Here is a 13,027-nt window from a genome sequence, read left to right on the forward strand (position 1 = left end):
TGTAATACTGCTACTTTGTGATGCTTGAGTCATTAATTTGGATACCATCTTGCTATAAATCACTAAGTCAGAATGGAATTCATATTCATTGCTATTTTGGCAGCAATCTCACCATTATTCATCAAGCTCACAGTCATCTGAGAGGACTAGTAAGAATTGTTGCGTTGCTTTTGGATGTTCCAATTATCCAAGAAAATGCCCAGAGAAAAGCTTCCACAGGTAGGACAATATAACAAACATTCACCCTGCTAATCGTTGGGAGAATTCATGAACATACTACATGAGCATGGCTTGGAGCATGGTTATCTTTGGCTATAATCAGGTTTAAAAGTTTCCATTATTTGACAAGGTTAATGCTACACTTCTCAAAGGCAAAAAGTCAATAATCCAATGAGCAAAAAACACCACTAATTGTATGCATCTTTTATTACTTGTTAAGTTTTCCTACTGCTGCTGATCGCAAGGATGCCTGGATTAAAGCAGTGAGACGAGAACAGTGGACCCCAAGTAAATCTTCTGTACTTTGTTCAGACCACTTCACTAGTGACAGCTACCAAGTATCACCTGGTATTGGGAAAAAAGCTAGATTGAAGGCCAATACCATACCAACATTAGAGTTTGTCTTTTAAGACATTGATAAAATTCAAATTTATCAAAGACAACTGTTGTAATGAAGGATAACTTATATCGCCCTCTCTCGCAAATGCTAGCATTAGCTGCTATTGTATGTATTTAATTTTACATTTTAAATAATCACATTTCCTTGTATTATTTTTTGATTGTTGCTTTTTGAAAGCATGTGGTAAATTATGACAATAACCAACATCTTCTTTCTGTTACAATATCTTGTTTTGAGTGTTTTATTTGCATTTTTAGAGTATGGAAACCAAGCAATATATATTTAATTGTTCGATATATAAATAAATTGCACCAACATGCGAGTATATTAACATACGAGCTCAGTCTCGGAACGCATTAAGCTCGTAAGTTGAAGTATGACTGTATAAGTTTTTAGCTTTTAAGAGCTTGTAATCACCTTCTCATATATTTCACACCTACAACACAACAGAGTAAGGCATGGTGAATCTTATGAATGTGAATTTTGTTGCAAGTCAACCTTTAACTTGCTTATGCATATTGTACAAATAACTTGGTATTGTCCTTTCGTGACTGGCTTCTTAGTGGTGGCAATTAGTGCTAGCCTGGCAAAGTTTTTCATCAATCCAGCGCTACTAAGCAACACTCTTGTCGCTTTCTCGCTGTGGTTGCAAACCTCAATCACCACAGGCGAAGACAAAGTCAAGCTACCCTGATTCTTAACTGTAATTAGGGAATTTAGACAAATCCTTTTTTGAGATTCTTCCTTTTGTAAGTCTACTCAAAAGAGCCACAAAACGTTGCCAAAGTTTTAAACTGTTTACTATGAGGGCGCATACAGTCTTTTTGTGCTATAGTTCCAAACTGGCAGCAATAGTAAAAAATGCCCTAAACAAACTTTTAAATGGCACCTTTTACAAATAATTATACAAAAAATAAACTTGCTAATAGCCATAAAGTCTAAAATGGTTGTGTTACAGAAAGGACAAGAAAGTGGTCCAGCTCAAAGACATTCTACTTCAGCACCTTCCTGCAGACGAACAAAGGGACTATGAGCTAGGGAAGCTGATACTATAGCTCTACTGTATGTTAGATAGCTCATAAACCCCCTCTGCCGACAAAGTAATAGAATGGTACTACAAGATCCTAACCAACAGAACCCAGCAGGACGATCAGACAGAATATGAACTACAACATCTGGTACTAGCTCTCCAGTATATTAGATGACTCACATCAATGTTTGTGAAGCTACTAGCTCTACTAGCAAAGCAATAGTTATTAATATTGGCTTGTTTAAATTTTTCAATATATTCTACAAGCCTTATATGTTCAAATTTATCCATGCAAGTTTATTATTAATCTAAAGAACTAATTAGCTAAATTTATTTATTTCATGTGGTCATTTTTTTTCTCCTATCAACTCTAAGGTTTCTATAGTAATCATGAGTGATTTTACCATCTCAAATCAATGGCTACTGGTTTAAATACGAAGAGCACGATGCTGGTCGCAGTGAATTTGTTTTTCAGGAATTCCAAACAATTGGCTAGCGTTAATATAAGATCATCAGACCTACAACAGCAATCAACTTATTGTCTTTCTGTACTATCACAAGGTTAAGATCATATGCACAAAGTTGGTCTAGAATATAGAAACAGAGGTAAACGATGCATCAGGTATTAATTACATAATACCATTGGCTGCTAGGTAACAAATTCAACCTATCAAAAGTTAATGATAAAAAATACAGATAGCTAGTAAATAGTTGAATTTATTTACATTGTCTTTAGATAATTAACTGCAGGTTAAAATGAGCTTCAAGACAGGTAATAAATTAAATGTAGAGATGTAATAAAACAACATACAAGGGATCAGGCATAAATTAATCACTTTGCTTTCAAGTTTCAGATATTTGTATTTTTTATTATTTTATACCTCTTGCTAACAAACAATAGAGAACACCTGCTATCCTTCACACACCCTGACAGTTTATATCCATCTTTGACATGAAGCTAGTAATGGAACTACTTTTAGACTGAAATTTGTGTTCTACTCATTCAGTATATTAGTCATCAACACTAGTACTAGTAAAATAAGTAACTTTGAAATGTGATCATTTTTGCCAAGTATATAATTAATATGTGGTTCTTTAGGGAAGAGTAAATATCTGACAGGGTTCACCGTGTACATACCCGGGTTCAGCATGCACATACCTAATCTCATTGTATATAGAACCTAAAAAGGCTCAACAGGTAATGCATTTATTGAACAACAACTGATGTACAACAAAAGGAGTTTGCTTTAGGCTAGACAGCAAATTACAGCTGTTCAACTCATAGAACAGTCTAGAAATTGTCTTCTCATGAAATGAGCCATTAATTTCGCTGAAGGCAAGAGGCCACTACTTCTGTTTAGCATTGCAAGGTAAATTTAGAACCTAGAGCCTAAATATGTGTTGGGGAGTTTGAGGACTGTTGATCCGATACCCTGTACTCGGGGAAGTCTGCCAGCATTGGGAATTACATTCCAGGAAAGGGTGAGTGTCACATTACTGTTGCCTCTGAAAAGATGAGAGAAAGGATACAACATTGCAGAAGAAGAGAAGGGAAAATGCATAACAGAGTGTAGAGATATAGATTATATTGTACAAATGAACAAAATATGTCTATTTTCTCCAAATATTTGCATTAACAAATGATAGTTTTGACGTTTATTGCAGCAATAATTCGTTCTAAGGTTGGAGTCTTTAGTTGAAATCACTCTATGGGGGTGCTGAGGTTGGAGTCTTTAGTTGAAATCACTCTATGGGGATGCTGAGGTTGGAGTCTTTAGTTGAAATCACTCTATGGGGATGCTGAGGTTGGAGTCTTTAGTTGAAATTACTCTATGGGGATGCTTCTTAAAAATTGAACTTACACAAGATGTTTGAGTATTTTATCAGAAAATATCAGTACTTTCCTATCATTTGTGATTTGGTTTCTGATGTTTGAGATGATCTTATTGCCAGGACGTCGAGGTTAAAATCAACAAAACTTGATCAAGAATAAAATACTCAGATCAAGAGATAGTTGCAAAGAGACAGAGTAGAGATACCTACTGCAGCAAATTGATCCTAACAGCTGACATCGAAGATGAGAGAGACAGGCAGTCATGTTGGCACTTATTTTTCTTCTGAGCGAGCATTTTAACCGAGATCAAGTTTTCTCAATTTTAATCTTGAATCATCCCAACTGTCAGATCACCACAAACATCACAAACAATCTCAAATGATAAAAAAATAATATAAAAATGTAATATAAAAAAAATTGTAATATAAAAACCTTTCATCAGGAAATGAACCCTCATTATAAAGCTGATGTTGAGTTCAAAGAGAGTTTAGACTTTCAAGCGTGTTTTGTTAAAAGAGCGACCCTGAATTGTCTTTGCTTAAGCTAGGAAGGCATTCAGGAATAATCTAATTAGATTATTCACGCTATTCAACGTTTGTAGAACATTATAAAAATGTTTGCTTGCAACATTATTTTATCATAACGTTACTGTCGTTATTGTCATAAATGTCGTTGTTAGTTGCGTATTTTATCATATCAGCTCAGAGTAGACAGTAGTGTGCTGTCTGATGTTACTTTCCCTATAATAGATTAATCTATATAGTTATCTGAGTGTAAGCTATAGCTTACGAGGGAGGTAAAGTACAGTGATACACTATAACACGTGACAAGGACTACTACAGCAAGAATCTGGACAAATGCCATCGGGGTTACGGTGTGGGAAAACCTATGGTCCACTAGAGACTACCAAGGGTTCACTAGGGGGCTACCACGGGGTCACTACGGAATATCAGGGCTCACTAGGGGCTACTAAAGGTCTACCAGGGGTTACACGAAGTCTGCTATAGACTTCTAGGGGTTAACTAAGGTCTCCTAAAAGGTCTACTAAGGGCGGCTAGGTTCTGACAACTACTACGGGGTCCACTATAGTTTCCCAGCGGTCTACCAGAGGTTACTAGGATTCACTAAGGGCTACTACATGTGAGAAAAGAAAAGTGGTTTAATGATCTTTGTTCCTTAATGTAAAGGCAGTTTTGTCAATGACCTTGCATGGTATTTCAGTTTGAATCACAACTGAAAGCCCACAAAACTACTAAAAAGCATTGCTATGTTATTGCAGCAATCTATAAAAAGTCTACTTTCACAATAAGAATCACTAATGTCAATTTTAAAATTTACTAATGGCCGGCACCATGTTTCTAATATAGCACACACCCCACCCTCTCCCTAAACTTTTATTGTAGATAAGGAAATGGACTACTGGCATAACAGTAGTGAACCTACATGAGCCCTCTGGAATCATCAAAGAAGTAATATTTGGGCTCCACGGAGGGTACATCTACTACTTGGTCATCCTCCCTCATCACAATCTTGTCCCACAGCACCACCTGGTTAACTGCCTGTAAATATTAATATACCACATGAATCCTTTGTTTTGACTGTACTAATGTCCTAATAACATGGCTGTAAATGTGTATACCACCATGTATACAGTAAATGTGTGTGGTAAATGTGTATACCACCATGTATACGCTGACTGCCCAAACATTAACAACTCATGACAATTACTAAGTTACCAGACAGAGACCGTATGGTACTGCAACGTAATCATAGAAATATGCTCTTATTCAGTCATAACTCAGTGTCGCTGTTTGGAAGCGAAAGGATGCGCCATATTTTAGTCATGGATATGGCCACGACGATAAACACTGTCGCTAGTGTGCATGCGCATAGTTCTTGCCTTCCTATCACTTCATAGGCCTATGCGTCCACAGCCATCGCTCTCCGTTGGCGCCCTATGTAAAACTATGTATGATTTTGTATGTATGATTGTCAACCTAGCGTAGCGCGCTGGCACTGGTACACGCAAGTATGCTACACTATAATTGCTGATTGGAAACAGTTTGAGTGTCACAAACATAGCTAACTGCATTTACATACCAAAATTAAGTCCTCCGAACCAAGTCTTGCAATCGATTTTAGCACTAATTAATACAATAATGTGGCATAATCCGCACTCTGGCTAGATAGATAGTCTCTAATTTACAATTGCTGATCTCATGGTAAACGACAAAAAGCATGCGAGCGTTTTCTATAAAGGCAGGTTCACACTATACCGCTGTGTTTCGGTGTTGATTCCACAATACTTCGGTGATCGTCCGTGATAACCATGTTCACACTATCACAAACCCATCCACGTTTGCATCAGGAAATACTTTGTGATGTAGTGTTCTCATTTATCTTCTTAAATTTTCACTAAGAAACCTCTTTGTTTTCGCATGCTGAAATCAAAAACTAGCCCCGCAGCGACTATCATAAATGGATATAAATAAATCATACTATTTACGACCGCGAATATTCATCGCCGAAATGTTCACATTTGAAATGTGGTCGTCAAATTTGAAATTTCAAATTTGAATGCCTCAAGCATACATGATCAAGCAAGTAATCAAGAAAACAAGAGCTTGACATAATCTTACACTCTGTCACAGCTATACCTCTCCTGGTTTATGACTATATTGGCTAGACAACTAAAAGCAATGGCAGTTATAATAACGGCCTAATTGAAAGCTGTAAATCTCCAAGAAATATGTCACAATTAGAAGCAGTTGCTCATTGTGGTAGGAGATTAATGATAAACATCAAATGTATAATAAACTAACAAAATTCTGTGGTAACATTTGATGAACAGATAGTTTTTGATCGGCTGGTCGCTTCATAATTGGTGTGCCAAGTCAAGCGTGTCCCTTGTAGTTTCACACAGATATGCCTATTCTTTTCATTGGCTTTCTGCTGAAAGGACTAGACCAGATTGATAAATTTCATTGAACTGATGAATTTCATGGAACGGATTGATTGATTGAATGTTGATTTTAGTTTCTGCCTGTGGATAACTATTACTGCAACACAAGATACACTGTGTAAAGATACTACTTTGCAACCAAAATACTGACACATCTGGTGAGTATGAAATTGCCACCTTTACATTAAATTTACCTACAGAGAAATAGAATACTGTACCATCTGCCTGCTATCTTATCACGTCTCTTTGTAAATATTTTCATAGCTAACTGCAAACTTGTCAGAATATGATTTAAGAGTATTAGACATGACAACTAAGTTGGCTTACGGAAGGTCTGTATCAAACTTTTGGCTTCGAGCCTTATAAATTATCATCCTTTGCATGGTACATGAAAACTAGTGAGTTATCTTTGGACTAGAAACATGTCTACATGACATACGTGTAAAAAATGTCTTATAGTCTTGAGGGTTAACTACATACTCATGCAAAGACTCTGGGATGACAAGTTGTGATAAGTAAACAACACCTCAGTTTTTCCTGTTAAGCTGGTAGTTATGTTATCGACTGACTCATCAACTTTCAAATGTCAGAAAAAGTGAACAAAATCATAAAACTAAATAACACACTTTAACACTTATTTCTAACAAATAATAATTCAGAGTAATAATAATAGGCACAATAACAAAATAAACATAATAATTGTTTGCTGGATGTTAACCAACAACTAATGTAGGAATAAAAGAGTTTCTTGTTTATTAATAACAAGGGACTAATCAGTATAATATAACAAAAGTATGGATGCCTTGTTAAGTCACTCATCATTTGTGTCTCACCTATTGTCCCATAACATCATGCTTGCTATCAGCCCATTTAAACCTACTCTAGTTAGACTTTTAGCAACGCACTAATCATCAGATGTCATGTAGACTTGTAAAATTGAGTCAGTAGATTTATTTCTTTTGATCGGTGGAAGGATTTATTTTATTATTCTATAACATTATTGAATCAATCGATGATCAACAAAACTGTAATATTCTGCGTGTCGCTCTGAGCTACTTCACATCTTCAATAGGTTTCCCTTCTTTTCAAGAAAGCCTATTGTGAAGAAACCTATTCTTCTCCTATATATTAACTTGAGTGTTAAGGTGAATGATGGTGAACGATATTGAAGATTCAAGTAGCAATGGGTACACGCCTCTGACTGCGCAAACATCAATATCTCAGGTGCCAACATTCAACTTCAGGAAAATGCATATTATCACATTTGTGAACATAAACTATATGCTGTTACAGAAAAGAGAGTAGAATGGTGCTACAGGATCCCAATCAGCAGCACCCAACAGATGATGAACTAAAGCCAGAACGTGAACTGCAGCATCTGGTAAGGCTCTGCTTTATGTACGATGTATAACATCAGAGCTTGTAAAGCGACTAGCTATACTAATAGGGTAATATGTAAATGTATTCTACAGGATCCCAACCAACAACACCCAGCAGACGACCAACCAGAACATGAGCTGCAGCATCTAGTACTGGCTCTGCTGTATGTAGGATGTTTAACAGCGGAGCTTGTAAGGCTATTAGCTATACTAATAGGGTAATGAATGAATGCTACAGGCACTGACGACAGCCAACAGATGACCACCATCTACAATATCTGCTGTATATTGGATGCCTTAAGCCGGGTTCCCATATACGTCGCAAAGCACCGGCGACACACCGCAGGCTATTAGCGATGAAATGGGAACGTATGCGCCGAGGACCGCCGAGGATCGCCGGTAGTTGCCGGCGGCATCGCAATAGTTTAGCGCTGTTCAAATTTTGCAAACGCTGTTCAAATTTCGCAAACGGCTGCAGGCAAAACCTTCCCAAAATGCACTGTACGGGTAAAGGTCACCATTATAAGAACGGCATGGCGAGGGAACATTTTATTTGATTACGCAATTATGTTTACGATATAATTAACGATGTGGCTTTTATGTGAACATTAAACTGCGCCGAGCACCGCAAGTGTTTTGCTGCGCGATACCGCCGGTGCTTTGCGACGTATATGGGAACCAGGCTTTAAGCTCATAGCTCCCAGCTTTAGTAGCTGAATAGGACATTCTACAATAAGTACTTGCCATGATTATATGTTCTGAAGAGTCAATAGAGTCTAATTTTTATCACAGTTTAACCTGAGGAAGATCAGGTTAAACATAATTTAACACAATTTACTACTTATGAGTATTATTATTATCATTGATAATAGTTTCAATGGTTTCCATGTTATTCAATAAATGATAAATATAATCTACCATAGACCAAGGAGTAGAAATCTTGTAACATTTGCCTTGAGGTTTGTCAAGTTATGCTACTAATAGCGAAATGATGTTTAGGAATAACACATCAGCTGGTAGTTGATAATGATTATTTACCTGATACACGCGTGCGATATGTCTAGGAATTTCAACTGGAGTTAACAAAGCCACTTATCGGGTTATGCTACTAATAGCGAAATGATGTTTAGGAGTACCACATCAGCTGGCAATTTATAATGATTATTTACCTGATACCGCATGCGGTCGGTCTGCCCACATGTCAGGGCGGCTCGAATGGAGTTAGAGGTTGACTTGCAACAAAATTCACATCACAGTTATTTGGTATCAAAAGATTCACCATGTCTTACTCTGTTGTGTTTTAGGTGCAAAATATGTGGGAATGTGATTACAAGCTCTTAAAAGCTAAAAAACGAACAGTTAATCGCAGCCATCACGAAACCGCGTAGATTGGAATTTCGATGACAGCGGTGCTGTTCCGGTGTTTGCGGCGTATATGGGAACCAGGCTTACCATACTGACCGTAGCAAATAACACAATGTTTTGGGAGGGTTACCTAAATTATTGTATTAGTGTAACTAGAGCTCATGCTAGCTTAGACTGTTGATGAACTAGTCAATACTTGCTAAGAGTGCAGCACAAATAAAAGGAACAAACAAATCTTGTTTGATGTCACCTGTCACTTGTTATAGGGAATACACCTACAGTAACTGAATGATCGCCTTGTAATTCAAATTAGGTTGATTATAACTGAAATGGGATATCTTTGTAAGACACGGATGATACGTTGAGTTACCATATGATGAGTACTCGAATGTCCCTTCGCATGTTGCTGATCGATGTTGGCGCTTTGTTATAAAAGAGAAGGATTACTATGCCAGAAGTAATAGCGATGCATTCGGAACTGCTGAAATCAAAACAGGAATGACTGAAGTATGGAAAAGGTTTAAAATTGACTAGCTTATGCAGGGTTTCCATGCCTATCATCTGCAAGGGCTGTCTCTACCTTTTGCAAGCACGAAACATTCGGTGAAAACTTACTAGTAACAAAACCCGCTCAACTTGTGAATTTTAGTCGCTTCCATCTTATGGATGACACAAACTAGCAGATTAAATGCGTCCTGGAAACACAGTGATATAGAACCCTGCTTGATGCTTGTCATGGCCTTGATTGCCTTTACATACAGTAGGTTTCGAATAGATTCAGAGTTTCTCCCACTCTGAATGATAGAAACGGTGAGATCCGAATGGATTTGATGCAATGTTGCTTGGCTAAATTTGTGCGAAGGATTTCGCAGTGGGACTACTATTCATGTCACAGAAGCGATCACTGCGGATGGATTTGAACTGATAACACCTGGCTAAGCCCTCTCTATTGGATGGCATATAAATTCAGCGCAATTTATCGCACCGCTGCAAGGGTATATTCTAACTACTATTGCCAATCATGGGTTGCTCATACGACGTTGATGAGATAATTAAATTTTTACATATCTTATTCATTAAAAAACTGAGCCTATGGATTGTACAATATCCTACTGCACTGATGCAGGCCTCTTCCTAGGATTAAACTCTTCTAGAATAAGAAAGTTCTTTACTAAAAGCAACTGTCGTTCATGCGACCACTGAAGTAATAACTGTATAGCAAGTAGTGAATTCTGTAGAGTTTTGTAATATAGAGGGCAGCAATAAGGCAAACAAAGAGAAAATACTGGTCAGCCATTGTGGCTGAGACAGTGTAATAAGCATACCAATCGTGAATTGAAAAGCGACTGTAACCCAAGTCATGGTCTACTTTAACAAGTTCTGTTTTGAGGAGTACATCGATAGTCTTGGAAAAATCGATAAATTGTAACACCGAATCGTTGAAAGGGTAAGGTGCGAATTCATGGCCAACTCTTAATCCATTCAAAGCATGGAAACCCAGTGATTGAAACAAATTCGCTATCACTGTCTGTGAATAAGATATTGGTTGCAATGAATCTCTAGTATTTGTCATACCAACACACTGGAGGTGAGTGCAATGGCTGCCTAATAAGATGCAATTTGTAATGAAGGAACAGAAGATAACAGAAAAGGAAGGGACTCACATTAAGATCTGAGGAATACTCTGCCGTGAGGTATAAAAATATCTCCTTAACATTCCAATTGAAGACTTGTGAGAGATCAACCTTAACACCAACATTACTCAGGGTGGCAAGGTCTCTTTTGGTTCTGTCCGTCGTGAAGTCTGAAACATCTTTCCTGTTGAAAATGACATTTTTATAGATAGCTGATGACATGATTGAAAAGCATTGTATGCAGTGATCATCGAAGTTACACTTTGTCCATTACCATACACTGCAACATGTTTTTCTGTTGTAGTCCAGCTGTATTTTCAGTTCACTTTCAGTATGTAGTAATCCAGTTCACAATTTGCATTCAACTTGCCCTAGAGATTTTTCCTATTTTCATAAAGCTTATTCTTCTGAAACTCTGTATTACTTATATGGAAATTTATTTTGTTATGCCTTTTGAATGGGGTGATTTATACATTGTATCCGTATATCTAGTGTGAAGTAGATTTTACTACCTTATAACTAGTTGATCAACCAAACCTCCTAAATTAATTAGAAGTGTCCGTTCATTCCAAAACCCGAGATACTTTACAAAAAAGTTATCTTTGCTCTACGCAGGCTTTTATAACTTCATAGTTTTATCATTTCTGTCTGACTAATGAAAAGCTCCTAACAAAAACTTGACCGTTTGGGTTCAAAGGCTTAAAATTTGAGTTACAATTTTTTTTCACTTTGAAAATGTGTTCAGCTCTACCTAAGCCTTATGTATATGAAACAACTTTCCAATGTTATTTCATTGTCAAGGTGCATATCATTTTACACATGCGACACGGGTCCTATTTACAGACGGTATGATAAGATGAAAGATGAGGGTATTATTAGTTAGAGCAGTTCTTTTAAAAAGTTATTATGAAACTGTACAACAAAATGGTCTAGCAGTATTATTGATACTACTATTAATAAAACTGATAAATATTGATACCTAACATCGAACAACGATATAACAAATTTTACAAGATTGTTTTTCGAAGCAATTAAATATTACACACAACTCGACAAAGAAATATATGGATTATATTACAATACGTTTTGAAAGTAATGGAAATCAGGTATATGGATGATTCTGTAGCACTTCCAGTACTATATAAGCAAACGCAACCTTGTTTGGACATCAAACCACTTCAAATATCAATTGAATATCCAGATGTTTATTTATTATTATTGTTGCTATTTATGTATTCAGAAATTTTAATTCTCATCCAAAAATTAGCAATTCAATTCCTAATTCTTTTGCATCATATGTCATGTAAGTATCGATTCAATTCACAACTAATTGCAAAAGCATCAAATTCAATTCTCAATTCTTTAGCTATCCCAACTGCAATGACTCGATTTAATTCAATTATCCTATATAAAAAATATCTTCTCCACCGATTCTTACAAAAATTGACCTATGACAATATAATAAAATAAAAATAACCCACAATTGCTAATTTAGCTGCATGCATTAGCTCAGTCTATTGACTGTTTGTATAGCTAATATCAACATCTCACTAGAGATTTTATTGTTTTTTCAAATGAAATTAAGCCATGCCTACCATTCTTTGCTGGGATACACACAATATTTTTGCTGCAAAAGCAGTTTCTGTCATAAAACTTCAAGTTAAGGTTTTCTAGAATCAGCAAAAAATTCTGCACAAGAATCAATGCATTTGAAAAACGTAGTTGAGTTTAAAAATATTAAACATTTTATTTGTATTTTCAGACAGAATGTTTAATATTTCTGAAGTTTAGTGAAACCGGTTGCAAAGGAAAAACACCATCATTGTTGCAGTTTGGCCAAAACGCAGACACCCATTATCTAACATAAAAATGTGGTAGCCAAAGAATCTTTGGTGTAGTTGTGAAGGATTTCACTAGCAAAAATATGTTTAGGTTGCTGTTTACAATATTTCTTTTATTCAGTCTAAGCAAGAAATTTAAAAAAAATTGAAACCACAATCTTATGCAGTTTCATAAGTAAAGGAAAAACTATGCAACTGTTTCGCTTTTGGCACAATGATAAATTAACTTCCTAAATTCATTGCCGCAAAGTTTTGAATGAATCTGTTAACACTGCAATCTGGGATCAATGTTTTAGTATAGGTACAAAAGCCGGTTGTTATAAAGGCTTTTTGGTAGAATGAACGATATTCGCAAGCAGTTAT

The 13,027-nt window shown here is 36.3% G+C and overlaps 1 protein-coding gene across 2 annotated transcripts in view; it reads right to left on the reverse strand.

Moving 5' to 3' along the window:
- Positions 1–13,027, reverse strand: part of LOC137402101 (signal peptidase complex subunit 3-like) — an 85,605-nt gene that overhangs the window by 59,959 nt on the left and 12,619 nt on the right. The window contains exons 2-4 of one of the 2 annotated variants that reach the window (XM_068088571.1): positions 10,854–11,007; positions 4,927–5,042; positions 2,815–3,155 (exon numbers count right to left, since the gene is read on the reverse strand). The exons of the other annotated variant lie outside the window; for it this stretch is intronic. Of the exons in view, the coding sequence (XP_067944672.1) occupies positions 3,026–3,155; positions 4,927–5,042; positions 10,854–11,007 (400 nt within the window). The 3' untranslated portion in view covers positions 2,815–3,025. Of the gene's footprint in view, positions 1–2,814; positions 3,156–4,926; positions 5,043–10,853; positions 11,008–13,027 lie in introns of those variants that run through there. 2 annotated transcript variants of the gene reach the window in all.

Source organism: Watersipora subatra, chromosome 8 (assembly GCF_963576615.1).
Source record: "Watersipora subatra chromosome 8, tzWatSuba1.1, whole genome shotgun sequence".
Taxonomy (NCBI): domain Eukaryota; kingdom Metazoa; phylum Bryozoa; class Gymnolaemata; order Cheilostomatida; family Watersiporidae; genus Watersipora; species Watersipora subatra.